Genomic DNA, 24,719 nt, shown 5'->3' on the forward strand with positions numbered 1-24,719 from the left:
CACGTTTAAATGATTGTTTAGATTCAAGGTACAGAGATCCAAATTATGGAACAATTTCTTATCTGGAAAGCCCCAGGTCTTGAGCATTCTATATAACAGATCCTATAGCTGTATTACACATTCTTTTCAGGCATATATATACAGTATATTATGTGATTGTCCCAAAATATTTTTATGTTTTGTTCTCTCTCCACAAATCCTACAAATCTCTCCAGGCAGAGCAGCAGCACTGCACAACACCAGAATCCCGTTACACTGTGTGTACCTTTAATTGGTTGAAAGTTTAGTCATGTGACTGCACCTCTCTACGCGATAAAGAACTTTCTAAAGTATCTGCAGGCAGAAGAGATAAGTGTACGATGCGTCTACTGATTCCTCTGCTCTCCGTCCTATTAATGTCACTCCGGCTCCTTGGGACAGGTCAGTATCTAATGTGACAGCTAATGTGACTGTCTGGCCGAGAGCGAGAGACAGAGAGAAAGTGAAAGAGGGAAAGGGAGAGAGAGACAGAATGTGTGCATGTAAATTAAAGGAAAAAATCACTGGGGGTGCCAAATGTTAGCCCCCCCCCCCCAGTGATTGTAACCACTTACCTGTAACCCCCGGCCAGTGCTCATAATAGGAGAAAACTGCCAGGGGTTAATTCAAGCAAATGATCCTTCTCTTTTTGCCAAGATCCACAGATGAGCGGAAAGCTTAATACAGGGTCACGCAGAGTAAATGCCAGAACAGCAAAAAGTCTCAACATTTCAACGGATCATTTCCTGTAGCTCTTGAATTATTTGCTCTTTATATAGGGGTCACTGACCCCAGCAGCCAAAAATCCATTGCTTTTTATTCTTCATCTTTCTATTTAACCCCTCACTTATTCATCCTCTATTCACACCACTGCCTGGTTGCTAAGGTACGTTGGACTCTAACAACCAGATAGCTGCTGAAATACTAAACTGGTTAAGCTGCTGAACAGAATGTGAAATTATTATTATTATTATTATTAACATAATAATTACACTACACTATACTCACTGGATATACAGAATTACATACAAAAAAACACCAATAAGCGATACAAGAGGTAATTAGGGCCCTGCCCAAAAGAGCTTACAATCTAAATAATAAAAAACACACACAAATAAAGATGGGAAGGGCAGCGTCAAGGCCTGTGGGGGAAGAGACCCGAAGGCAATACCCCTTACTCAGCCTTGTACCTCTCTTGCCTTTTACCCCTTTCCCCAGAGACATACTAACCACAGGTTTTTAACTAAAAATTAATTTAACTTTTTTAACTTAACTTACCCCAGCCACCTCCCGCACCCTTCAGTAGCCTTCTCCCTGTACACTGTGCTGTTTGTCCAGAGCCCCTAATATCTCACAGAATATTACTGTATGCACCATTCTAAAATGCAATGTAAAGATTAACTTCCCCTTTAATCTAAATCTGAACATAACAGTATTAATCCCTGAATGACAGGGCAGCGGCGCTAAAGTAAAAAGCATTCCCCAGGACTAATTATTCTTTCCCCCCCTTCCTTTAAGCGGTATATCCTTCTGGCCAGATAAATAAACCACTTAACGACACTGCCACATTTCACCATGGTTTCGAGTTGGGCGCCAAAACATTTTGCACCATTTGGATGACCAGCCAAGGCGAACCAAGAGAAGTAGCAGAATACAGGAACGATCATTTCCAAGTAACCAACGAGCAGTTCCAGGCAAGCACCGTATTCATGAAATCTACATTAAAAATCCAGAACCTGACAATGAATGACAGTGGGATTTATGATATATCCTGCTGGTACGCTCCTAATCCTGCCAAAAGGCGAAGGGTGTTTAAACTTACTGTTTATGGTAAGTATCAGACTGATGCACTTGTCCCCTGTATATACATTTTTATTCAACCAAAACTTGCCCTCAAGTCAGGAATTCAAAAATAACTCCCTGGTTTGGGGGCACTGAGAGCAACATCCAAGGGGTTGGGGAGCAACATGTTGCCCCCGAGCCACTGGTTGGGGATCACTGCCCTAGGATGTACTCCCGGTTCACATTGTGCATCACATTGCTGCTACCACTATCTAACCCTCCCTGCTCCACATTCCCCCCCTAAGCGTGTCAACCCCAGGCATGGATTTGTGGGAAGGCCACAGAGGCCAAGGCCTAGGGTGGCACAATTTAAGCACGGCACGCCGCCCAGCCAGATTTGTTTTTTCCCTGAGCACTGGAAAACTGGGCAGTGGGTGGGGCATGACGTAAGGTGGCCTAGGGGTACACCAACTATAAATCCAGGGCTGGCCAACCCTGCTCCTCACTTGGCTGTAGGGGGGTAATTGATGGCAGGGGTGTGTGCCCTGGGTGCTCCTCACGTTTGGCCCAGCACTGCACAAATCAGATCACTTTGGAAGCTGTACTGACCCGTCAGTCAGCAAATGCAAACCTCACCTAAAGGCATTCTTCCTCCTCGAGGGGCACCCAAGACAGACAATAGCTTTCAATAATACCCCTACCTAAACAAAAATATACCTAATTGGATAACATGTGATGAATACATTTTTTACTTGTTTTAATCATGAAAAATTATGATGTTTGTTATTTCTTGAGCTAGAGAGAGCAAACAAGGGAACTGAAGCTACTCTATTTGGTCCTTGCGAGGTAGACAGATTCCCATTAAAAACCCTCCTTTCTTCCACATTTGGTTGTGTCTGTTTTGTTAGCAGCAGCTCAATATGGAGGAGTCCATCAAGTTCAACCCTTCCAAGTTAACCCAGCACCCACAACCTACTGTATATACTCGAGTATAAGCCGATCCGAATATAAGCCGAGGTACCTAATTTTACCTAAGAAAACTGGAAAAACTTATTAACTTGAGTATAAGCCTAGGGTGGGAAATGCAACAGCTACTGCTAAGTTTCAATAATCAAAATAAATACCAGTAAAATTACATAAATTGAGGCATCAGTGGGGTATATGTTTTTAAATATTTATTTAAAAGAATAACAGTAAACTAGCTCTGTAAGTGGAGAAAAGGGTCAACAAAACAATATGAGTACTATGCCATGCTATTGCGCATTGGCAAACTGGCAGCAGATCCAGTCCCGGAGGACACATAAGGGGAAATAAGTATTGCTAGTGGGAGTGAGCCAGGGTGCTAGAGGGTCTGGTTGTGGGTGGCCTAATTTGCACACAAAGGACAGAGGGTGCTGAAGGGAGTCTGGAGGGACCCATGGCACCCAACTCGAGTATAAGCCGAGGGTGACTTTTTCAGCACATTTTGGGTGCTGAAAAACTAGGCTTATACTCGAGTATATACAGTATATACTTACCAATCTATACACTCACATACATAAACTATATATACCAACATTAATACTAACTGTAGATATTAGTATCACAATAGCCTTGGATATTATACAATTTCCTGTCATCCACCCTGTTTAGCTGAAACAACAAAAATCATTAGGCAAAAAGTATAGTATTTTCAGCACAGCCCAAATGACTGCCCTCATGTTGCACAAGGGGTACACTGTCCCTTTAAAAGGTGCCATGGAAGAGATACCCAATGTGTTGGTTGGTACATGAGTTCAAAAAGGAACTGATTTTCTTTTATTCTTTTCCAACACCAGAACCAGTGCAACAGCCCGTTATTAAAACAAAGTGCCAATGTGGATACATCGACTGTAACTGCACTCTGCATTGTCAGGATCCAACAAACTCATCCTCTGCCCACTGGGTTATTTTACACAACTCAAAGCCTGTCAACAATTCTGCCCACAAACGTACAATCTGGACCCTGCTCGGGGATACATGTGGAAACATTAAGTACATGTGTGTGCTACAGAACCCGGCTGATCAGAAAAATGCTTCCGTTGGCTTCTGGCAACTCTGTTCTACTTCACGTGAGTGACGACCCTTAGATGGGTTAATAGGGACCCAACGCCCCCTTTTCAAAATTAGCTCAATGGATAGGGCTTGTGCTTAAGGTACTTTGTGCCTATTGTTTTAATTAGGGGGATATTTATGGTCTTTGCTATTTCTTGCACTAAATAAGGCAAAATCTGAAACGGGTACTAAAGTCACATTCTACTTCTTTTTTTGCCTCCTTATCTCACAGCTGCAGCTGGGGGAGCTGATTGACTTCTCAATGGACGGCTAATTTGGTTTGATGGTACTCATGAACAGGAAGTAGAATATGACATTACCTTAAAGAAACAGTAACACCAAAAAATTGTGTTTTAAAGTATAAGCTGCTGTGTAGTCACAGGGGCAGCCCTTTAGGGCTCTGGCACACGGGGGAGATTAGTCGCCCGCGACAAAACTCCCTGTTCGCGGGCGACTAATCTCCCCGAGTTGCCTACCCCTGCCATCCCACCGGCGAACATGTCACTGGCGGGATGGCAGACGCGGCCGCGTGATTTAGCACAAATCGCCGGAAAAGACTCGCGAGTCTTTTTCGCTGATTTCGGGAAATCGCGCTGCCGCGTGTGCCATCCCGCCGGCGAACATATAAGGCGGGTCATGGCAACTCGGGGAGATTAGTCGCCCGCGAACAGGGAGTTTTGTCGCGGGCGACTAATCTCCCCCGTGTGCCAGAGCCCTTAAGTTGGAAAAAAGGCACAGGATACATAGCAGATAACAGATAAGTTCTGTAGATCACAATGATGTTTAACTGTTATCTACTATGTAGCCTGTGCCTTTTCTCCTTTTAATGGCTGCCCCGTGGCTACACAACAGCTTTATTTACATAAAATATAGTAGTGTTGTACCAATTATACCAGTGCAGGGCAACCGTACATTATATTGTAATTACTTTTATACACTTTCATCTTTTGGTGTTACTGTTCCTTTAATTTTCCCTATAATTTTTACTATATATATTAATTTATTAAAAATATAGGCAAAAAAGTGTGTTTAGCAGAAGCACTGGCGCCTTACACAGTGAGATTTATTTTAGTTAATGGGCTAATTATATATTTGTACTTACTGTATATACCCGAGTATAAGCCAAGTTTTTCAGCACCCAAAATGTGCTGAAAAAGTCACCCTCGGTGACATCTCCAATAACAGAGCTAGTTTACTGTTTTTCTTTGAAATATATATTGAAAAACATATACCCCACTGATGCCTCAATTAATGTAATTTTATTGGTATTTATTTTGATTATTGAAACTTAGCAGTAGCGGCTGCATTTCCCACCCTAGGCTTATACTCGAGCCAATGCGTTTTTCCAGTTTTCTTTGGTAACATTAGGTACCTCGGCTTATATTCGGATCATCTTATACTCAAGTATATACGGTATTCTTAAAATGATCATGAAAAATAATTAAAAAAAAGATGGAGCTGGAAAGGGATAAGGCTGTACATGACAGGCAACTGATCTTCTGTCTTTATTCTGTAGGTTACAGTGAATTCCTTTGCATGTGTTGGGCTTATCAAAAAGCAGTGATAATTGGGATTATGACTGTGATTGTGGCTGTCGTGAGTATCCTGGCTCGCTTCATATTCAAGAAAATAAAAGGTAATTGAAATATTGATCTGATATGATCTCTTTTTTTGCACTGATACTATAACAGGGTGGGGCAGCGGAATACAAACCAGTAGTGCTTAGGAGTCCATATGCTTCATTTGCTTTTTTATTGGGCATCCCTTCCCACATTCATATTTGAACAATCAGAACATTTTTCTCATTCGCCAACACTATACCCACCCAAATATTTGCTAGCCCCCACTCTGAGGCCCCGGCAGATATACCACTTGACGATTGCAATGGCGAGCCAGGGTATATAAGGCCTTATTGACCAATACAAGTGCCAGTACAAAATTGAGGACACATTGATGACATTGACAAAGTAAAATAAGTAAAGGCAAAGCTAACAGCCCTGCTGGTAGTAAGCATTCTTTGGTTACTTGTTTAGTCTGTAAATATAATATGATGTGAACATTTTTTATGTGCCTTTTCTCTGAATAAGCAATATTTAATGGGGTGGTTCGACCTTAAGTTAACTTTTAATATATTATAGAATATAATAAATATGATATATATAATATTTGGTAGCAACTTTGCAATTGGTTTTCATTATTTATATCTAAAGTTTTTGCATTATTTGCCATCTTCTGAATCTTTCCAGATTTCAAAAGGAGGGATCACTGACCCCAGCAGCCAAAATCTCTTTATAATCAGGCCATTTCATTCAAACCACTGCCTGGTTGCTAGAGTGAATAAGACCCTAGCAACCAAAGAGCTGCTGAAATAACAAACTGGAGAGCTGCTAAAAGAAAAGTTAAATAACTGAAAAACTGTAAAAAATTAAAACCAATAGCAATGTCTGCATTATACTAAAAGTTAATTTAAAGTAAACAACCCCTTTACAGAACAATGGACTGGTTTACTATGTGGACTGGTGCGTCAAGCCTCACTGTAGATTAATTGGACAATGGGTGTGGGAGGCAGGATATTGTATAATTTAAAGGTGCTATGTGCACTTGTGTGTGAATCCTGATGAATGGAAGGTTGTGGTCACTAAAACATTGATACACAGGTGGTCACAGCAAAAGTGCGGCACCATGAAATATCCCCATTTTGGGCAGATGGAAAAGGGAACCTCTTGTACATGTAAAAAAAGTAAATACATTTTTTTTCCCCCTATTTCAAACCAGAAGACATGTTAAGGAAGCTCCGTGGCTATTTCCCATCTTGGAGAACTGAAGTCGGTAAGTAGCAACTCTGACTGTAAAGCAAGCTGTCCTCCTTTTTTCCAGTGCAAACAAAATCCAATATGTAATCAAGTTATCTCCAAGTCTCTCCCACAATCCCCTTTGCTCCATTCCATGCAGTGAGTGCTAGGTAGCGAAGAGAGGCCCTTTGCTGGGGAGAGCTTTGCTGCGGCACAGAGTATGTGCAGGGAATCAGCAGAAAAGAAAATGGGGGGCTACTGGGGCATCTTTGGGGGCACAGATCTTCCCTGCTGAAGGCCTGTGGGGGCCTTGGGCTGGTACAAAAGCACAAAACACAATTTACAACATTTCTAGCCTACTCATTTGCTAAATGTTAGCTCCTATTTTCTTGCCCACTTTGTTTTAAAGGGTTAAGGTTTGATATTGAAATTTGTATTCAATAAATGTCACATACATTTAAAAAAAAAATCAAAAACAAAAAAAAAAACGTGGTGATGTCTACAGTATCTAAGCACTGACCTAGTTGAGGCAATAGTCCAGTTTTTATCTCCTGTGGACCCTATTTCTTGTACCTGTCTATGTATATAAGTGGCCATAAAAGCATGAATTTTTATAACACAGAAAATACAAAGGGATCAGTACCCTGCAGTTTACAGTCAATGGTGTTCAATGTATCATATTTCTAAAACTGCTTTACAGATGCTAACCAAAATGAACAATATTGAACCAGTGATACGGAAATGACATCTGTAAAGCACCAGCTAATGGATAATAGTGAGTATATACTGTGCTCAATATAAATGCAAAGGTGTCTCTATCCCATGTGTTTTGTGCACAGCTCCAGCCATGCTATAAATAGTCATACATGTTAAATGTAGGCTGTAGGAATATACACCTTAAAGGAGAATGCAAGTCAAAATTTAAAAAGCATACTGCCCAATAGTCCTCCTATTGTTTAGTTAAAACGCCACACTTTTGGCTCACCTAATCTAATATTTACTCAGTCACACTTACTTCACATTTTCTAGAACAGGCAGCCATCTCTAAAAAGGTATTCTCCCTTCCTTTCCCTCCTTGCTTCATACTGCACATGTGTTTTATTCCCTTCCCCCCCTCCTCTCTGCCAGATCCGCTTCTGATTGGCTGGTGGGCATGTGTAGCTCAGAACAGGATACAGGATCAAGTTACACACATGCTCAGAGAATAGGAAAGCTGCCGCTGGCAGCCTACAGGAAGGGAAGAGAGATATCAGTGATGTCACTGTAGTCTTCACACTGCTGTAGGCTGCCAGCACCATATCTCAGAGAAGCAAGCAGGGATCTGGGAATTTAGATATGCAGTAAGTACTTAAAAAGAATGCCTTTAGAAATACTTTTAATTTATATTAACCTTTCATTGTCCTTTAAATCAGAACTGGAATTAGGGGTAGGCAGGGAGGCACGTGCCTAGGATGCAACAGTGGGAGGGTGCTCACCTTGTCTGGGCCCTTCTCCCCCTCCACCCACTCAGCGTGGTGGCCAGCAGGTTGCTTAGGCTGGCTTGGCTGGTATTGCCTTTAATCAGCTTTATTTTGGTATGTGTTGATTACTCCTAAACAAAGAGTTACTGACTATTGTATGTAATATATCCCAAATAGAGATCTTTTTAGTTTAATAAGCACTGTCCGTCTCCTATTAAATTATATCAACCTGCACAGAGCCGGACCTAGGGGTACTGTCACCCAAGGCCCCCTGCTGCTGCTGGATTGATTTTATATATACGTACACTATATACTGTATATATCCGGCTTGTAACACTGATATGCCTCTGTTTTCACTTTTGGGATCTATTTCTTCTCTATATAGATGTGTTTTCACTCATTTCACTGTAGTAAAGGCTTCTCTGAGATCCAAAAGATTTCTAAAGCCTTTGGCACATGGTTTTTATTTTTAAATAGTGGCTGTTCTCTACTCCTCCCTGTCTGCCTGTTGTACTATTGAAAGAAAAGTGTCTGACACACGGGCAATTCTCTAACTGGTGCTGCCTGATGTGGCCTTCCCAATGCCCCCTGCCCCGCTCCGCTTACCTTTTTGCACTCCATAGGGGAGGCCATTATCTGTGCATTAAAATAAGAACTTTTTAGTCAGTAGTCGTAACACAGAAGAATGGGGCATTTTGACCACCACTGTTTAACTTGATGGGGCAGCTGCAGTCAAAATGCCCTGTGTGCTACATGCCCCAATGTGAAAGAGAGCCTACAAACACACACACACTTGCAGTCATTGACAAAACACAGTCACAGAAGTTTAAACCAGTAAAGCCTTTATTGGAAAAAACTTTTATTTGAATAGCCAATCTTTTTTTTTAAGTTGACGTCACATATGTGGCCCTGGCATAGTAGGTTCCTCCTGCAGTACATAAATGCCTATAGGGCACATTTAACCCTACACACAAAGGTACTTGCATCAATACACACTCCTTTACACCATGCACCAAAATGGTTTTCTCAATACAGCTCCGTTGGAGCCCTGTCTTGTTGTTATTTCCAGGGCTCCCATCATATGTTGGAAGGGAAATGGTATGCACTCCTTGGTCCACTAAAACTTGTCTCCCATCATATGTTAACTTAATCACTGCGGACCACCAATAGTGCCTATTTGCTGTACCCGTTCCTAAAAAACAGTAGCTTAGTGGGGTTGGTGGGCACCTCCTCATACCGCTTGATGTTCTTGCGCCAACCTGGAGCATGTGCAGCTGAAGTCGGGTACAGAATATCTTTAGCGACCCATTGCTCCTGGGGTGAGATTGCTAGGAAGGGAGCATCAAGTGGTGCAATTTGGCACCTTCTAACCCAACTGTGCTACTCTGCCTTTAAGAAAAAGGCACAACAATTGGGGAACTATTAGGGCGAAGGCAAATAGGGCGATTATTCGGTGCCATTTTTAAAAACCCAGTCTTGGCGACTAATCACTGCAGCAAATTCCATATGCAAACATATAAGACACGTGTGAAATATGCCACATGGGACAAATCCCTAGCCATGGTGATTAATTTCTGTGACTGGCTTTTTAAAAATCATTGCGACTAATCGCCCATGGCTTTTACCCACTGTTTGAGCTTAGTCGGTGTTATATGGTGAATTTGCATCTGCCCCAGTTGCATCCCTTGTGTTAAACGATATTCAATTGCCGCTGTCCATTTTGACAAATCAGATACAAGTTGTAGTCAGAATCATCAATTGCTTTTATATAATGTTTGTGTATGATTCTTTATGCGCCAGTGTGCTGCGCCAATTGTCACGGCCTGCAGTAGGAGCACCGCAATGGGCAGATGCAATGGGGCTTGGCAAAGATACACAGCAGTATAAGGAGTGTGTTTAGTTACAAGTAACAGATTTGTGACTGCATTTGTAATTAAGCCCTAAGGAAATGTAACTTTTATTCTGAGCAAATAGCTTTGCAGATTCAGCTGCAGCATTTTTCCTATGACAAAAAAAAAAAAATAGGAAAATTGCAAATGAGGATAACCCCCGTGTTTAATCGTGCCCAGCCAAACAGTACAACATTTTAAGGGCAGCCCCCTTGATCAGGTGAGCATTTTTACTATGAGGTAAATAGCCTTTCCTAGTATAGGTATGGCACCTGTTATCCAGAATGCTCGGGACCTGGGGTTTTCCGGATAAGGGATCTTTCTGTAATTTAGATCTCCATAACTTAAAAATAATTCAAATATTGAATAAACCCAATAGGGCTGTTCTGCCCCCAATAAGGGGTAATTATATTTTATTATTACAGAGAAAAAGGAATCATTTAACCATTAAATAAACCCAATAGGACTGTTCTGCCCCCAATAAGGGGTAATTATATCTTAGTTGGGATCAAGTACAGGTACTGTTTTATTATTACAGAGAAAAGGGAATCATTTAACCATGAAATAAACCCAATAGGATTGTTCTGCCCCCAATAAGGGGTAATTATATCTTAGTTGGGATCAAATACAGGTACTGTTTTATTATTACAGAGAAAAGGGAATCATTTAACCATTAAATAAACCCAATAGGGCTGTTCTGCCCCAAATAAGGGGTAATTATATCTTAGTTGGAATCAAGTACAGGTACTGTTTTATTATTACAGAGAAAAGGGAATCATTTAACCATTAAATAAACCCAATAGGGCTGTTCTGCCCCCAATAAGGGGTAATTATATCTTAGTTGGGATCAAGTACAGGTACTGTTTTATTATTACAGAGAAAAAGGAAATCATTTAAACATGAAATAAACCCAATAGGGCTGTTCTGCCCCCAATAAGGGGTAATTATATCTTAGTTGGGATCAAGTACAAGGTACTGTTTTATTATTACAGAGAAAATTGAAATCATTTTTTAGAATGATTTGCTTATAATGGAGTCTATGGGAGGTGGCCTTTTCCAGATAAGGGATCCCATACCTGTAATTCTAGAAGCCAAATTTCTATTTTGAAACCAGAAATTTAAGGTGACTATGACTAGCACTCTCAGCACTCTCTCAACCCTGCGGCCCCAAGTGGCACAAACCTCACAATCACCCCTGGTGCTATTTATCAGATACCTGCTATGACACTGCAAGTTTTGGAAAAACTCTTCTTTGTAAATAAAAACATGGTAAATTGAATTCATGCTTAGGTTTTAGTGAGCCTTTATGAGTGTAAAACCTTTTGCTGAAGCACCCAAGCGTGCACTGGGACTGTATAAATGCAACATATTGCACAAATACCCCACTACCTAACTGGAAAAGGGACTAAACCCAATAAAACCTTGTTTTATATTCACAACTCCAGTTTGTAGCAATTATATTCTTTGTCTTCTAGCCGACTGATGTGAACAGAGAAGAAACATGCACCTTTACTCCAATGAGGGGGTACTCCATGCACATTTACTCCAATGAGGGATAACTCCATACATCCAATGATTCTTATGAGCAAGACGTTTTAAGCCAGTGATTCTCAACCATAAGGACCGGGGGAATGAAAGCGTCATGTTTATCTTATGGTCAAGACTTCAATGGAACCATGTTAGCAAATGTTCTGTCAAACTGGAGACGCTTGACTGAGAGATCCGTAAAAGGAATCCGTTTGCCAATGGACTTTATTGTGGGTGCGGCCTAAGTAGTTTCATTGACTCAGCATCAATATCTACTAAGAAGAGGATTATTTTTATTATTGTCCTTAATACGGTGACTGACAATCTGAGGCAAGCTGTGCAACTGAGACAGACATCTTTATAAAATTTAGCCGCTGAGTTGTACATTCCTGCAGAGAGTATATTGCACATTATTTCTGTACTCATAAGCTGTATTTTCAGTGTTAAGCATTCCCTTATGGCTCAATGAGACCATTCAGTTATTGCGGTTTAATGTGGTTAATATGACTGAGATCCATGGAACTCACTATTGTGAAGGGGTGTAAAATGGCTGGCACCTCAGGGCACCCACCCTAGACACAAGCTCCTCCTCAGACTCAATGCCACCCCCAACTCCTCCTCTTTGCAGCATTGATCGGGGGTGCCCATTGTTTTTGCCGGGGAGGGGGCCTGGGTCAGTGGGGCCCACAGGGTTTTTTTCCCAGTGTCAGGCTTGCCCAGTCCGACCCTGAAGTTACAGCATAGAAACTACACACTGTAGGTTGTGTGTGCTGGGTTTACTTGGAAGGGTTGAACTTGATGGACTCTGGTCTTTTTTCAACCCTATGTAACTATGTACTCACTAAATCCTGTTTCACTTTATGTGACTATACAGGAAGTGCATGGGGGGGGGGTAGTTTATCAAATTTTGTATTTGTATCCTACCATCAGATTTTTTTATGGTCTTAACAAATATCAAAAGTTCACATTTTTTTTAAACCATAATTTTAATGTAGTATGACTATCAGCAAAAAAGAAAAATCCTCAGATCACAATAAAATATGAATGTTGATAAATGACCCAATATGATTTGTTGACACTCTGTCTGGCAAAGAAAGCTATTGAGCTGAAAACCAGTCTAAAACTGATATCTCAGAAACCACTAAAAATAGAAAATGAGGCAAAGAGAAAATCAATATTTTGGGGGGTTTTTGACCCCCTTTTTAAGATAATCTGTGGGATTCATAAAGATGCTGTGTTTGACTTGGTATTAACTACACCTCACGCTTCCATGAGAATATTGTAGCCCTGCCAATTGCTATGGATTCAAACCTATTTACATTTGCTTGTCCGTCAGAAAAAGGAAATGTATCGGAGAAATTGGGGACAGTCTAGAGAGGCTTTGGGCTGTGGGGTCACACATCTCTCAGGGATAGTGGGGCTTAAGTGCAATATATTCTGTCAGGGCCATTATCTTTTGTCTCTGGAAGTGCATAGCCTTTCTGTGGGGGGTAACAGCTTGGAAGCCATGGCAGACATAAAGCAGAGACAAAAGGCAGCCGACCTCCTTGGCAGCAACTCAAACCAAGGCGGCTGCCATTTTGCTGGAAGCGGCGAATGAATGGCAATATTACAGTAGCGCAACCGATATTTTCTTGCTGACAGTTGTTGTGACCAACACAAAGAGAGCTCTTATAGTCCTTTCTGCACCAATAGAAGCAGAGGTTACTTGTGCATCATACCCTCCACTTAGTGGTCGTGAGTTTTCAATTCTCAGCCAATCACAGTGCAGCTTAATTCTAATGGTCTCCAAGCTAACGCTACAACCACTTGCAGTATTACTGTGTTCCAACTGTAGCCTAATGGCTGAGGTGGTCTGTGTAGATTTCCCTTGCCAACCAAGCTTTTGTCTCTTCAACTATCTACAAATAAAGCTTGAATAAGCACCAAGGGTTACACTTTTGCTCCCCTTAGTGCCCATTTAATCTTGATTTGCAGCAGGGGGAGGGTTCTACACCTGGATGTGCAGCAGGGGCAGGGTTCTACACCAAGACGTGCAGGAGGGGCAGGGTTCTACACCTGGACGTGCAGCAGGGGCAGGGTTCTACACCAGGACGTGCAGGAGGGGCAGGGTTCTACACCTGGACGTGCAGCAGGGGCAGGGTTCTACACCTGGACGTGCAGGAGGGGCAGGGTTCTACACCTGGACGTGCAGCAGGGGCAGGGTTCTACACCAGGACGTGCAGGAGGGGCAGGGTTCTACACCTGGACGTGCAGCAGGGGCAGTTCATGTACATATACACAAATTTGCATGTTGCACCAAAAATTGTTACCTGCGGGGCACAGGGACGCAAAGTATTCCTGGATTAACACCTATATATAAGAACAAAGGGAAGCGCTCCCATAGTATAAAATCAAAGTAGACTATTTATTAATAATAAAAAGAAGCCCAATGTGTTTCCTCAGGGGCATAAAGAATAGTAATAAACAGTGCTTATTTAAACCCTATTCCCAAATGGGACAAGATATAGTAAAAGACGCCATGGATACTAAGGTGCACGTGTAAGCGCTAGTAGGACAGAGCCATATGAGCGTAAGTGCGGTTATGCACTACGAACAGGGGCACGGGTATGATCAAATCCACACATCAGCAACGGCCGTAAAGGTCAGTTGGCCAAGGGTTAAGAATCAGAAGTCAAATATACAGCAAAATATTGGGACTGGGACAAGCAGGTTTGTTACAGAATTCAACAGCACACCCTGAAGTAAGTGTATTGCAGGTGTGGGAGGGTTCCAGGACAAGGATTTCAATAAAATATTGCTTGCTGGTGTAGGGATCCATAGGGTTAACTAGTCCCTATGGCTTTAAACCCTGCAGCTTCCTGGTTTTGTGCTGTTACTGGGCAAAGACCCATGTATCAGTTTTGAGTTTTCATGTTGGTGTATTGGTTTTCCTCTTTGGCTGCCTTTTTGTCTCAGGGAAAGGAGCACTGGGCCTGGAGGCAGAAGAGCTAGGCCCCCAGTAAATGTTGTCATCCACTCTGGTGAAGTCAGGGACAGGGACCCCGTTAATCAGGAGCAGTTAGATGGCAAGTTGTGTGTAGCACTTTCTAGGAAAGTGAGTCGCGTGTACCCCATGCTCTAGGCCTATCTAGCCGTGCTGTTGGCTTGGTTACAGCCAAGAAAGGGTTACACTGGTGTGAAACAATTTATAAAAAGACACTAAGTTTGCCAAGGAGCAGTAACCCATAGCAACCAATCAGCAGGAAGCATTTACTGGTCGTCTGTTTAAAAGCAGATGTCTTATTGGTTGCTATGGGTTATTCTGCTGCAATACGGTGATATAGTTCACTCAGTGCAGCCTCTGTGCCATTTGTGCCAGTACAGCACTCTGCCAGTTTTCTCTTTACACTGTGTTTTTGGATCAGTACGAAGAGTTCTCCGGGGTAATTTGTATGCATTAACTTCCTTTAGGGGTCTCTAAATGCCAGATACATTGGTGATCCTACACACAATGGGCATCAAACTGTTCAGTGGCCCCTTGGCTTTCATATTTAGGGTGTGTTTTCTTGGTACCGAATGCTATGTGGGAGATAAGGTGCCTGAAAGTGGAAGCTTTGAGGTCTCTTTAGGTATTTCATCAGAATCGATAGTTTTGGGAAAGCATCACAACTTCATACTTTGGAGTAGAAAGACATGGGTGCCTATTTAGAATTCACCAGAATGTGTACTTTCTAAAAGTATATGGTTATGGGGGGCCAATAGGGGGATTTGCCTGAAAAAAGATATATAGTTTTCCTACTTAAACTAACCCCCCCTCCCCCAGTAAATTCCACTAAAATTTGAGAGCACAAAATGTCTGGCACCCCCACAGTGTAACATTAATTCCTCCTATAGTGTAACATTAATTCCTCCTATAGTGTAACATTAATGCCCTCTCCATAGTGTAACATTAATGCCCTCCCCATAGTGTAACATGAATTCCTCCCCATAGTGTAACATGAACACAATCCCCCCCCCCATAGTGTAACATTAATGCCCTCCCCATAGTGTAAAATGAATGCCACCCCATAGTGTAACATTAATACCCTCCCCATAGTGTAACATTAATTACCCCCCATAGTGTAACATTAATACCCTCCCCATAGTGTCAAATTAATTACCCCCCATAGTGTAACATTACTGCTGTACTGCTTAACCCCTGTTAGTAACACAGTAAATATTGTATTTCAGAGTAAAACAGACTCCTGGCTGATACCCCCCGAGTTACTGCAGAATCTGTTGCTCTAATACAATTCCCTGATTTTACATTTTTCTGAATTTTACACTAAAAAAGGGGGGTTCTACTGTACCTCACTGACCTGTGAGTACTAACCCTAACACCTTGCCTTTTTTGTTTTGATTGCACAAATCCTTTATTTTTATTTCTACACAGCAGCATAGAGGTGAAGTTGCACAACACCAAACATGGTTTTTAGGCACAAATACATCTGTTATCTGAATGTCCCGGTTTATGTGGTTTTGTTCTCTTTACACAAATCATACTGTATATACACATTCCCAGTGACTTTAGGATTGTGTAGCTGCAGGCACAGAGCTGCACTACTGCACAACACTAACACTCGGGCTCACGTTACACTGTGTGCACATTTAATTGGCTGAAAGTTTAGTCACGTGACCGCACATCTGTACATCATAAGGAACTTTCTAGAGTAAGTGCACCGGCAGAAGAGATTAGTGTGTACGATGCGTCTACTGATTCCTCAGCTCTCTGTCCTATTAATGTCACTCCGGCTCCTAGGGACAGGTCAGTATCTAATGTGACAGCTAATGTGACTGTCTGGCCGAGAGCGAGAGAATGTGTGCATGTAAATTGAAGCAAATCATAGCTTAAAGGGGTAGCTCACGGTTGCTAGTTTTTAGCATATTCCAGAATGTTCTGTCCTTAGAACTTTTCACCTGTTCTTCATTCCTTATAGCTCTTAAATTATTTGCCATTCATGCTTTTAATATAGGGGTCACTGACCCCACTAGCCAAAAATCTATTGCTCTGTGAGGCTACAATTGTATTGCTATTGTTGTTTATTAAATCTTTCTACTTAGCCCCTCTCTTAAGGTGGCAGTACAACCACTTGTTTATGCTGGAGCCATAGAGGTGGGGCAGGAGAATGAATATATGAATGACAGCTCAGATTTTTAATTACAATTACTTTAAATTCCAAGACTGAAGGGGAAAAAAATAAAATAATTTATATAGTGTAAGTAAAGTTTATTTTGCTCAACTAACATGGTAGAAGAGGATTTGGAATTTTTTCTTAGGGTGACAGGTCCCCTTTAAATCTGCCCGAGCATGGCCACATTTATTCATCCTCTCTGATTCACATCACTGCCTGATTGCTAGGGTATGTTGGACCCTAGCAACCAGATAGCTGCTAAAATACTAAACTGAACAGAATAGTAAATAAAAAAAACCTGCTCACACAAATGAACAATATGTCTCAGAATATCACTGTATGCCCCATTCTAAATAAAATTTAAAGGTGAACATCCCCTTTAATCTAAATCTGTACATAACAGTCCAATATTAAATTCTAACTCCAGAATAACAGGGCAAGAGCTGGAAGGTAAAATGCATTCCCCAGGACTAATTTGTTTTTTTTTCTCCTTTTAGCAGAGGATTCTGTTGCCCAGATTAATAAACCAGTAAATGGCACTGCCACATTTCACTATGGTTTTAAGTTGGGCGCTAAAACCAAATGCACCATTTGGAAAACCAGCCAAGGTGTCAAAAGAGAGGTGGCTGAATATAGAAACCAATATTTTAATGTAAGCGACGACGAGCTCAAGGCGCGTGCTGTATTCAATCAAACGGAATTAATGATCCAGAATCTGGCAATGACTGACAGCGGGGCTTATTATTTAAAATGCTGGCTTGCTCCAAACAGGATAAGTGTCTTTAATCTCACGGTTTATAGTAAGTATCAGACTGACTGATGCACTTGTCTCCTGTATATACATACTGTATAATGTACATGTATTTGCTGGGGAAAGTCCAGTCCAAAAAGGGCATGTGTCTGGGGGAAGCCTAAACCCAGCAGGCCTGGACTGGGATACAAAATAGGCCCTGGCATTTCAAGTACACAGATGCCCAAACAGCCCCCCCATAGGCCCAATAAATGCCTGTGACTGTCTATGGCATCTTACAGCAGCCCCTCTGGCATTTGGCTGAACCCACAGATTGCCAGTCCAGGCCTGATTTTCAATACACAGAGGCCCAAACAGCCCCCCCATAGGCCCAATAAATAGTGTCTATGGCATCTTACAGCAGCCCCTCTGGCATTTGGCTGAACCCACAGACTGCCAGTCCAAGCTCGCTCTGAGTTCCGGACAGCTGAGAGAGAGAGGTGATGTTTTGTGCTCCAAACCCTGTGCATCAAATCCTTTGAACCAGGGGTGCCCAGACTTTGTCACCCTGTGATCTACATTTGCCACCTGGCCTCCGTCATGAGGTCTACTACAGTTAAAAGTGCGATGTCTATCACAATAAGCTAGAAAAAGTATCAATCGATGTTTAACAAATACACATAGCAATATATATATGCAGTGCCAAATTCACATTTAATGCCGACATAACAGTATTCAAGTGCCAACTTCAAGTTTAATGTGAAAGGAATGTAGTAGTTTTTACTTCCCTTCTTCATGGCCCAGTTTGTAGTCTGCACGCAGAAACATATAGTATAAGTATGTTCAGTACAATTTCTATTTATTGCACTCATATTGCAGGAGGGGGTGTACTATCACTTTAAATGGCGGTATGGAAGACATGCCCATTGTGTTGGTTGGTACATGAGCATGGGTTGCTATTTCCAAAAGGGACTGATTTTCTTTTATTCTTTTCCAACACCAGAACCAGTGCAACAGCCCGTTATTAAAACAGAGTGCCAATGTGGATGCAATGACTGTAACTGCACTCTGTATTGTCAGGATCCAACAAACTCATCCTCTGCCCACTGGGTTATTTTACACAACTCAATGCCTGTCAACAATTCAAGTGAAAGTACAATCTGGATCCCTCTTGGAAATACTTCTAAAAGCACTAAGTACATGTGTGTGCTACAGAACCCGGCTGATCAGAGAAATGCTTCCATTGGCTTTGAGCAACTCTGTTTTACTTCACGTGAGTGACGACCCCTAGATGTACGAGGACAGCATACACCCCTTTTTAAAAGGGTGGTTAACCTTTAATCTAAATGTTAGAATGGCCTATTCTAAGCAACGTATCAACTGGTCTTCATTATTTCTTTGTTATAGTTTTTGATTATTTGCCTTCTTCTTGCAATTCTTTGCAGTTTTTAAATGGGGGTCACTGACCCCCTGCAGCCAAAAAAATATTGCTCCGAAAGGCTACAGTTTTATTATTATTGTTACTTTTTGTATTCGGGCCCCCTCCTATTCATATACCAGTCTCTCATCCAAACCCCTCCCTGGTTGCTATGGTAACTTGGACCCTAGCAACCAAATAACTGCTGAAACTCCAAACTGGAGAGCTCCTGAACTGAACAGGAAATAACTAAAAAACAACAAACAATAAAAAATGAAGACCAATTGCAATTTGTCTTATAATATTACTCTCTGCATCATACTAAACATTAACATCCCTATTAACATAATTTCCATGAACAAAGTAAGAGTAGGACAATACCAGCAACTGCAACAGAAAAGTATTCTTATCTATATTTTTATTTTTGCTTCTTTTTATAAAAAAGTTTTCATCCTTAGGGGAAAAACGCATGAATTCCGTTTCAACGGTTTGTCAATTGAGTACTAAAACCATTGCATAATTTATATAAATAATATTAGTTTGCTGGTAACATTATTACAATTAAATGTATTTGGTTTATTTTTTGTTTTGTTTTACTGGCCCCCTCATATAGCAAGATTAGGTTTAGTTAAAGGGCTAAACAGTTGTGCCCTATATAAAGCAATGAAATTATATATTTTTACCTATTTTTAACATAATTGAACCATGAAAAAGCCGGAGCTGGAGAGGGATGAGGTTGTACATGACAAGCACTAATATTATATTCTGTCTTTTGTATGTAGGTTACAGTAAATTCTTGTGCTGGGTTTGGAGTTACTGGAAAACATGCATTTATGTCACTATGGCAGTCCTGGTTATCCTTCCAATTATAGTCCTAGCCAAGAAAATAAAAGGTAATTTAAATATTGAACTGATCAAAAATGGTATTTTTTTATTGATGCTGTTAGTGGGTAGGGTGGCGGAATAAAAACCAGGAGTAGTTTGACAGAAGCAGTTCTAGATTTTCCTGGTCAACATTCACTAGAGTTCCCATTCTTCATTTGCTTTTATAATGCATACCGTCCAACATTCATTAGTAATCAGGCTATTTTTGTCATTTGCCAATACCAGACCAGTTCCCACCCAAATATTCCCCAGATCTAGCTACGGCCACAGCCAGTTTCAGGCCCTGTCAAATATGCTATCCAAAGTTTGAAAATACAGTGGCAAGCTCGGGCATATAAAGCTTTATTTACCAATGCAAGGGCTAGTACAAAGCATTGAAATGGATATAAAATTGGGCGCACATTGACGACACTGAGAAAGATAGTTGCACCTGTAGATGCTCCTAGTGGCCAATGCACCTTGCTACAGTGACTCACACACAAATGTTCCTATTGATGCAATTACCGTAAAAAAAGGGTGTGTCTGCATTTTGCACTTGCATTGTTTATGAGACTTATCATACGTTACTGTGTTTCTGCACATTTTGCCCCACTGGTAAGGTCCTTTAGATAAGGCTGCAAACCGGGGTGTTCTATTACAGTAACAAAGAGTTACCAAAGGAAACAGAGGGATTATAAAGCCTTCTCTAAAGAGCTTACAATCTAAATCAAGCATATCCAGTTGTTCTGCCTTCAGGGCAATGTTATAATTACATAATGTGTCTTGCAGACCCCTCTGATACAGTCTTTGATCAAAATGCTCAGAATTTTCTAACTGTCTAAAAATTATCTTACATTATTTAGGCCTCAAACATGGGGCAATGGGCTGCTGATGTTGTGTAGCTGTGAATTTCCACTATGGGTTTTAAATAGGGCCTGATGTTTTTTAACGCAAACGTTGCCAAGGTGATGTCTTTTTGGGCAGGTGGAACAGGGAACCTTTTTAACAGTATAAGAACGTAGAGTAATTTGTTGTTTTTATTCTATTTCTAACCAGAAGCCGTGTTAAGGAAGCTCCGTGGCTATTTTCCATCTTGGAGAACTGAAGTCGGTAAGTAGTAAAGCTGACTATGTCAAGCTGTCCTTGTTTCCAGGGAAAATTATGTTGCAGTAAAATGAAATCCTATTCATGAGTAGGTTTATTATCCAGTTATCTCCAAGTCTCTCCCACAATCCCCTTTGCTCCATTCCATGCAGTGAGGGCTAGGTAGCGAAGGGAGGCCCTTTGCTGGGGAGAGTGCTGCTGCTATGCTCAGTGTAGTTATGCGGATCAGTGCCCTGCAGTCTATGGTGAATGGTGTTGAATGATTCCGAGTCTCATATTTCTAAAACTGCTTTACAGATAACCAAAATAAAGAAGGCAGACTGGGTGATATGGAAATGACATCTGTAAAGAGCAAGCTAAAGGATAATAGTGAGTATATACTGTGCTCCATATACAGTAAATGCAAAAGTGTCTTTATCCCAAAAAATTAAATATATATAGAGTAAGTAACGTTTATTTTGCTCAACTAACTTGATAGAAAAAAATTTGGAAGTATTTCTTAGGGTGACAGGTCCCCTTTAAAAAATACTGTTAGGATGCCCTAACAAATTGTTGAATTTTACACTGAATTTCCACTATGGGTTTTAAATTGGGCCTGATGTTTTTAACATAAACATTGCCAAGGTGATGTCTTTTTGGGCAGATGGAACAGGGAACCTTTTTAACAGTAAAAGAACGTAAAATAATTTGTTGTTTTTATTCTATTTCTAACCAGAAGCCGTGTTAAGGAAGCTCCGTGGCTATTTTCCATCTTGGAGAACTGAAGTCGGTAAGTAGTAAAGCTGACTATGTCAAGCTGTCCTTGTTTCCAGGGAAAGTTATGTTGCAGTAAAATGAAATCTTATTCATGAGTAGGTTTATTATCCAGTTATCTCCAAGTCTCTCCCACAATCCCCTTTGCTCCATTCCATGCAGTGAGGGCTAGGTAGAGAAGGGAGGCCCTTTGCTGGGGAGAGTGCTGCTGCTATGCTCAGTGTAGTTATGCGGATCAGTGCCCTGCAGTCTATGGTGAATGGTGTTGAATGATTCCGAGTCTCATATTTCTAAAACTGCTTTACAGATAACCAAAATAAAGAATGCAGAATGGGTGATATGGAAATGGCATCTGTAAAGAGCCAGCTATTGGATAACAGTGAGTATATACTGTGCTCAATATACAGTAAATGCAAAAGTGTCTTTATCCCATGTTTTGTGCATAGCTCCATCCATGTTCCTGCTATGTTTTTTGTTATCTTATGCTGAGCCTGGCCTAGGGGTGCTGGCAGTCAGTACTATTAAGAGTGGTAACACAGGCGGACAGGGGCATTTTGACCACCACTGTTTGACCACCAGAGGGCAGCTGCAGTTGAAATGCCCTGTGTGTCATAGGCCTTACTGTGAAAGAGTACCTTTATTGGAATAACCAGTTTATTTTTGGGACAGCCAATCAAATTTGACATCACAAATGTGGCACTGGCATAGTAGCTTAATGCTATAGTACATTAATGCCTTTATAGACTCATTTATGAACACATTCAAACCCTATTCTCAAAGGTACTAAAAGCAATACACACTCCTTTGTACTTACGCCATGAACCAAAATGCTTTCCTGAATACAGCAAAAGCTCCAAAGTGGGGGCCTATTTATAATAAGGCACCCAAGTACCAGTACCTAGGGCGGCACGTTTTGGCACATTAAGTTAAAAAAAAAAATAATCCCCAGCATCCGCTGCAGATTTCCCTAGGAAAAACGGCAATGGAGCTGGGGTGAGGGGGTAGGGGTTTGCGGGCTTTGGGGGAAATAAAGACATGCACACTGGTATAAACCGCACAGTCGGAGTGTGTATTGACAAATCAGGTACAAGTTGTGGTCAAAATTTGTTAGTTGCTTTCATATGATGTTTGTGTACTGTACAATACTTTATGTGCCAGTCTGCTGCACCAATTGATGTGGCCTTCTGTAGGAGCACCGCTCTGGGCAGATGCAATGGTGCTTGGAAAAAAATACATGGTGGCATAAGGAGTGTGTTTAGGTTAACTGATTTGTGACTGCACTTGCACTTGCGGACAAGGCAGGGGCATTTTTTGCTGAGGTAAATAGCATTTTCTGTGAATTCTGGAAGCCAAATTTCTGTTTTAAAACCAGAAATGTGAGTCTTTAACAATTGCCATGACACTGATGCCCCAAGCAGCAGGAGATTCCCAATTACCTCTGTTGCTAATATGCAGAAAACAAGTTTTATACCACAAGTCTTGGAAAAACATTATATTATTAGTAAGGAATATGTGCAAGAACCCCACTACCTCATTGGAAAAAGGACTAGTCACATTGGCACTAGGCTAAACCCAGTGAAACCTTGTTTTACACACTCACAACTGCCATTTGTAGCATTGATATTCTTTGTTTTCTAGCTGGCTGATATGAACACGAGTGAAGAAACATGCACCTTTACTCCAATGAGGGGATCCTTATGAGCAACATGTTTTAGGCCAGTGATCCTTAACAATAAGGACCGGGGAAATGAAAACAACATGTTAATGCTATAATATAACGGTCAAGACTTCAATGGACCCATGTTCTATCAAACTGGACTTGCTTGACTGACAGATCCTTAAAAGGAATCTGTTTTCCAATGAACTTTATTCAGGCTGTGGCCAAAGTTTCATTGACTGAGCATTGATATCTACTGAGAAGAGGATTATTCTTATTTGTAGATCTCCATCTTCAGATGATGTTCATCTTTTTTTTACTCTTGTCTTTAATATGGGGACTGAAAACCTGAGCAAACCTGTGCAACTGAGACAGACATAGCTCCATCTTTATAAGATTTAGTCGCTGAGTTGCACATTCCTGTACAGAGTATAATGCACATTATCCCTGTACTCATAAACGGTATTAATTTATTGTGATTAATATGATTGAGGTCCATGGAAAACACTGTTGAACTGGGGTGTGAAGTGCCCACAAAGGCTGCCACCTCAGGGACCACCCACCCTAGAGGACTCAAAGACGACCCCCACCCTTCCTCATTGTGTTATGTTATGACATTTTTAAAATGCAAATGCTATCATATTTTGTTAGGGTTTTTTCATTTTTTTCACTAAATTTCACATTTTTTAAAACCATAATTTTAATGTATGACTATTAGCAAAAAATACCACAAAAAATGTGAATTTTGATAAATAACCCACTAAGGGCCGCTGACACTCTGTCTGGAAAAGAATGCTATTGAGCTGAAAACCTCAGTCTAAAACTGATATTTCAGAAAACACTAAAAATACAAATTGAGGCAAACAGAAAATCAATTTTTGGGGTTTTGACCTCCTTTTTAAAAATATCTGTGAAATTCAGAAAGATGCTGTGTATGACTTGGTATTAACTACTCCTTACACCTCATTCTACCAATAAGAGTATTGTAGCCCTGCCAGTTGCTATAGATTTGAATTCAAACCTATTTACATTTGCTTCTCCACCAGAAAAAATGAAATGTTGGGAGAGATGGGAGTCTAGAAAGCTTTTATGTGTAGGAACATTTGGCCTGGTCTCAGGAAAGGAGTTTTGTTACAATGATCTTGTTACAATGATTCCAATTTGGACAGAGACTGTAAAGATGTGATCTCAATGGATAAAAGGTGGGTGCTCCCCCAATTGTGTAAATAGTTAGGGATTTTGCATGAGCAGCCTGAACGTTCCCACTGGGTTTAGAAAAGGGGGTAATTACCGGGCATTTGGGAGGGGTTGTATGCCTCTCTGGTTGGGCAGTTCTCTATGTAGAACAGAAGTGTACCCATGTTGATGTCTTGGTTGGACTCTATATAGGTTTATGCCTAAATGATCTGTAGTTTAAATTGGCTGCAAGACAAAGATCATTTTTTTTATATATCTTTTAATAAAAACTACATGAATTTTTATTTCAAAATATCCTGGCAA

At 41.0% G+C, this 24,719-nt stretch overlaps 1 protein-coding gene across 6 annotated transcripts; it reads left to right on the plus strand.

Moving 5' to 3' along the window:
• Window positions 1-46: 46 nt before the first annotated feature.
• On the plus strand, window positions 47-24,719 carry LOC100488012. 6 transcript variants are annotated; one of them, XM_031891888.1, is made up of 9 exons: window positions 51-420; window positions 1,537-1,848; window positions 3,618-3,890; window positions 5,390-5,509; window positions 20,762-20,815; window positions 21,107-21,178; window positions 21,528-21,578; window positions 21,870-21,941; window positions 23,201-24,719. In XM_031891888.1, the coding sequence occupies exons 1-9, from the start codon at window positions 360-362 to the stop codon at window positions 23,206-23,208; spliced, it is 1,023 nt and encodes a 340-aa protein (XP_031747748.1). In that variant the 5' UTR covers window positions 51-359; the 3' UTR covers window positions 23,209-24,719. The 6 variants fall into 6 exon arrangements, with proteins under 6 accessions (XP_031747751.1, XP_031747752.1, XP_031747748.1 ...); XM_031891887.1 differs by having other exon boundaries at window positions 55-420; window positions 21,525-21,578; XM_031891889.1 differs by lacking the exons at window positions 51-420; window positions 1,537-1,848; window positions 3,618-3,890; window positions 5,390-5,509 and adding exons at window positions 16,206-16,327; window positions 17,192-17,494; window positions 18,428-18,697; window positions 19,624-19,734 and having other exon boundaries at window positions 21,525-21,578.

This window comes from Xenopus tropicalis, chromosome 8 (genome assembly GCF_000004195.4).
Source record: "Xenopus tropicalis strain Nigerian chromosome 8, UCB_Xtro_10.0, whole genome shotgun sequence".
NCBI lineage: Eukaryota > Metazoa > Chordata > Amphibia > Anura > Pipidae > Xenopus > Xenopus tropicalis.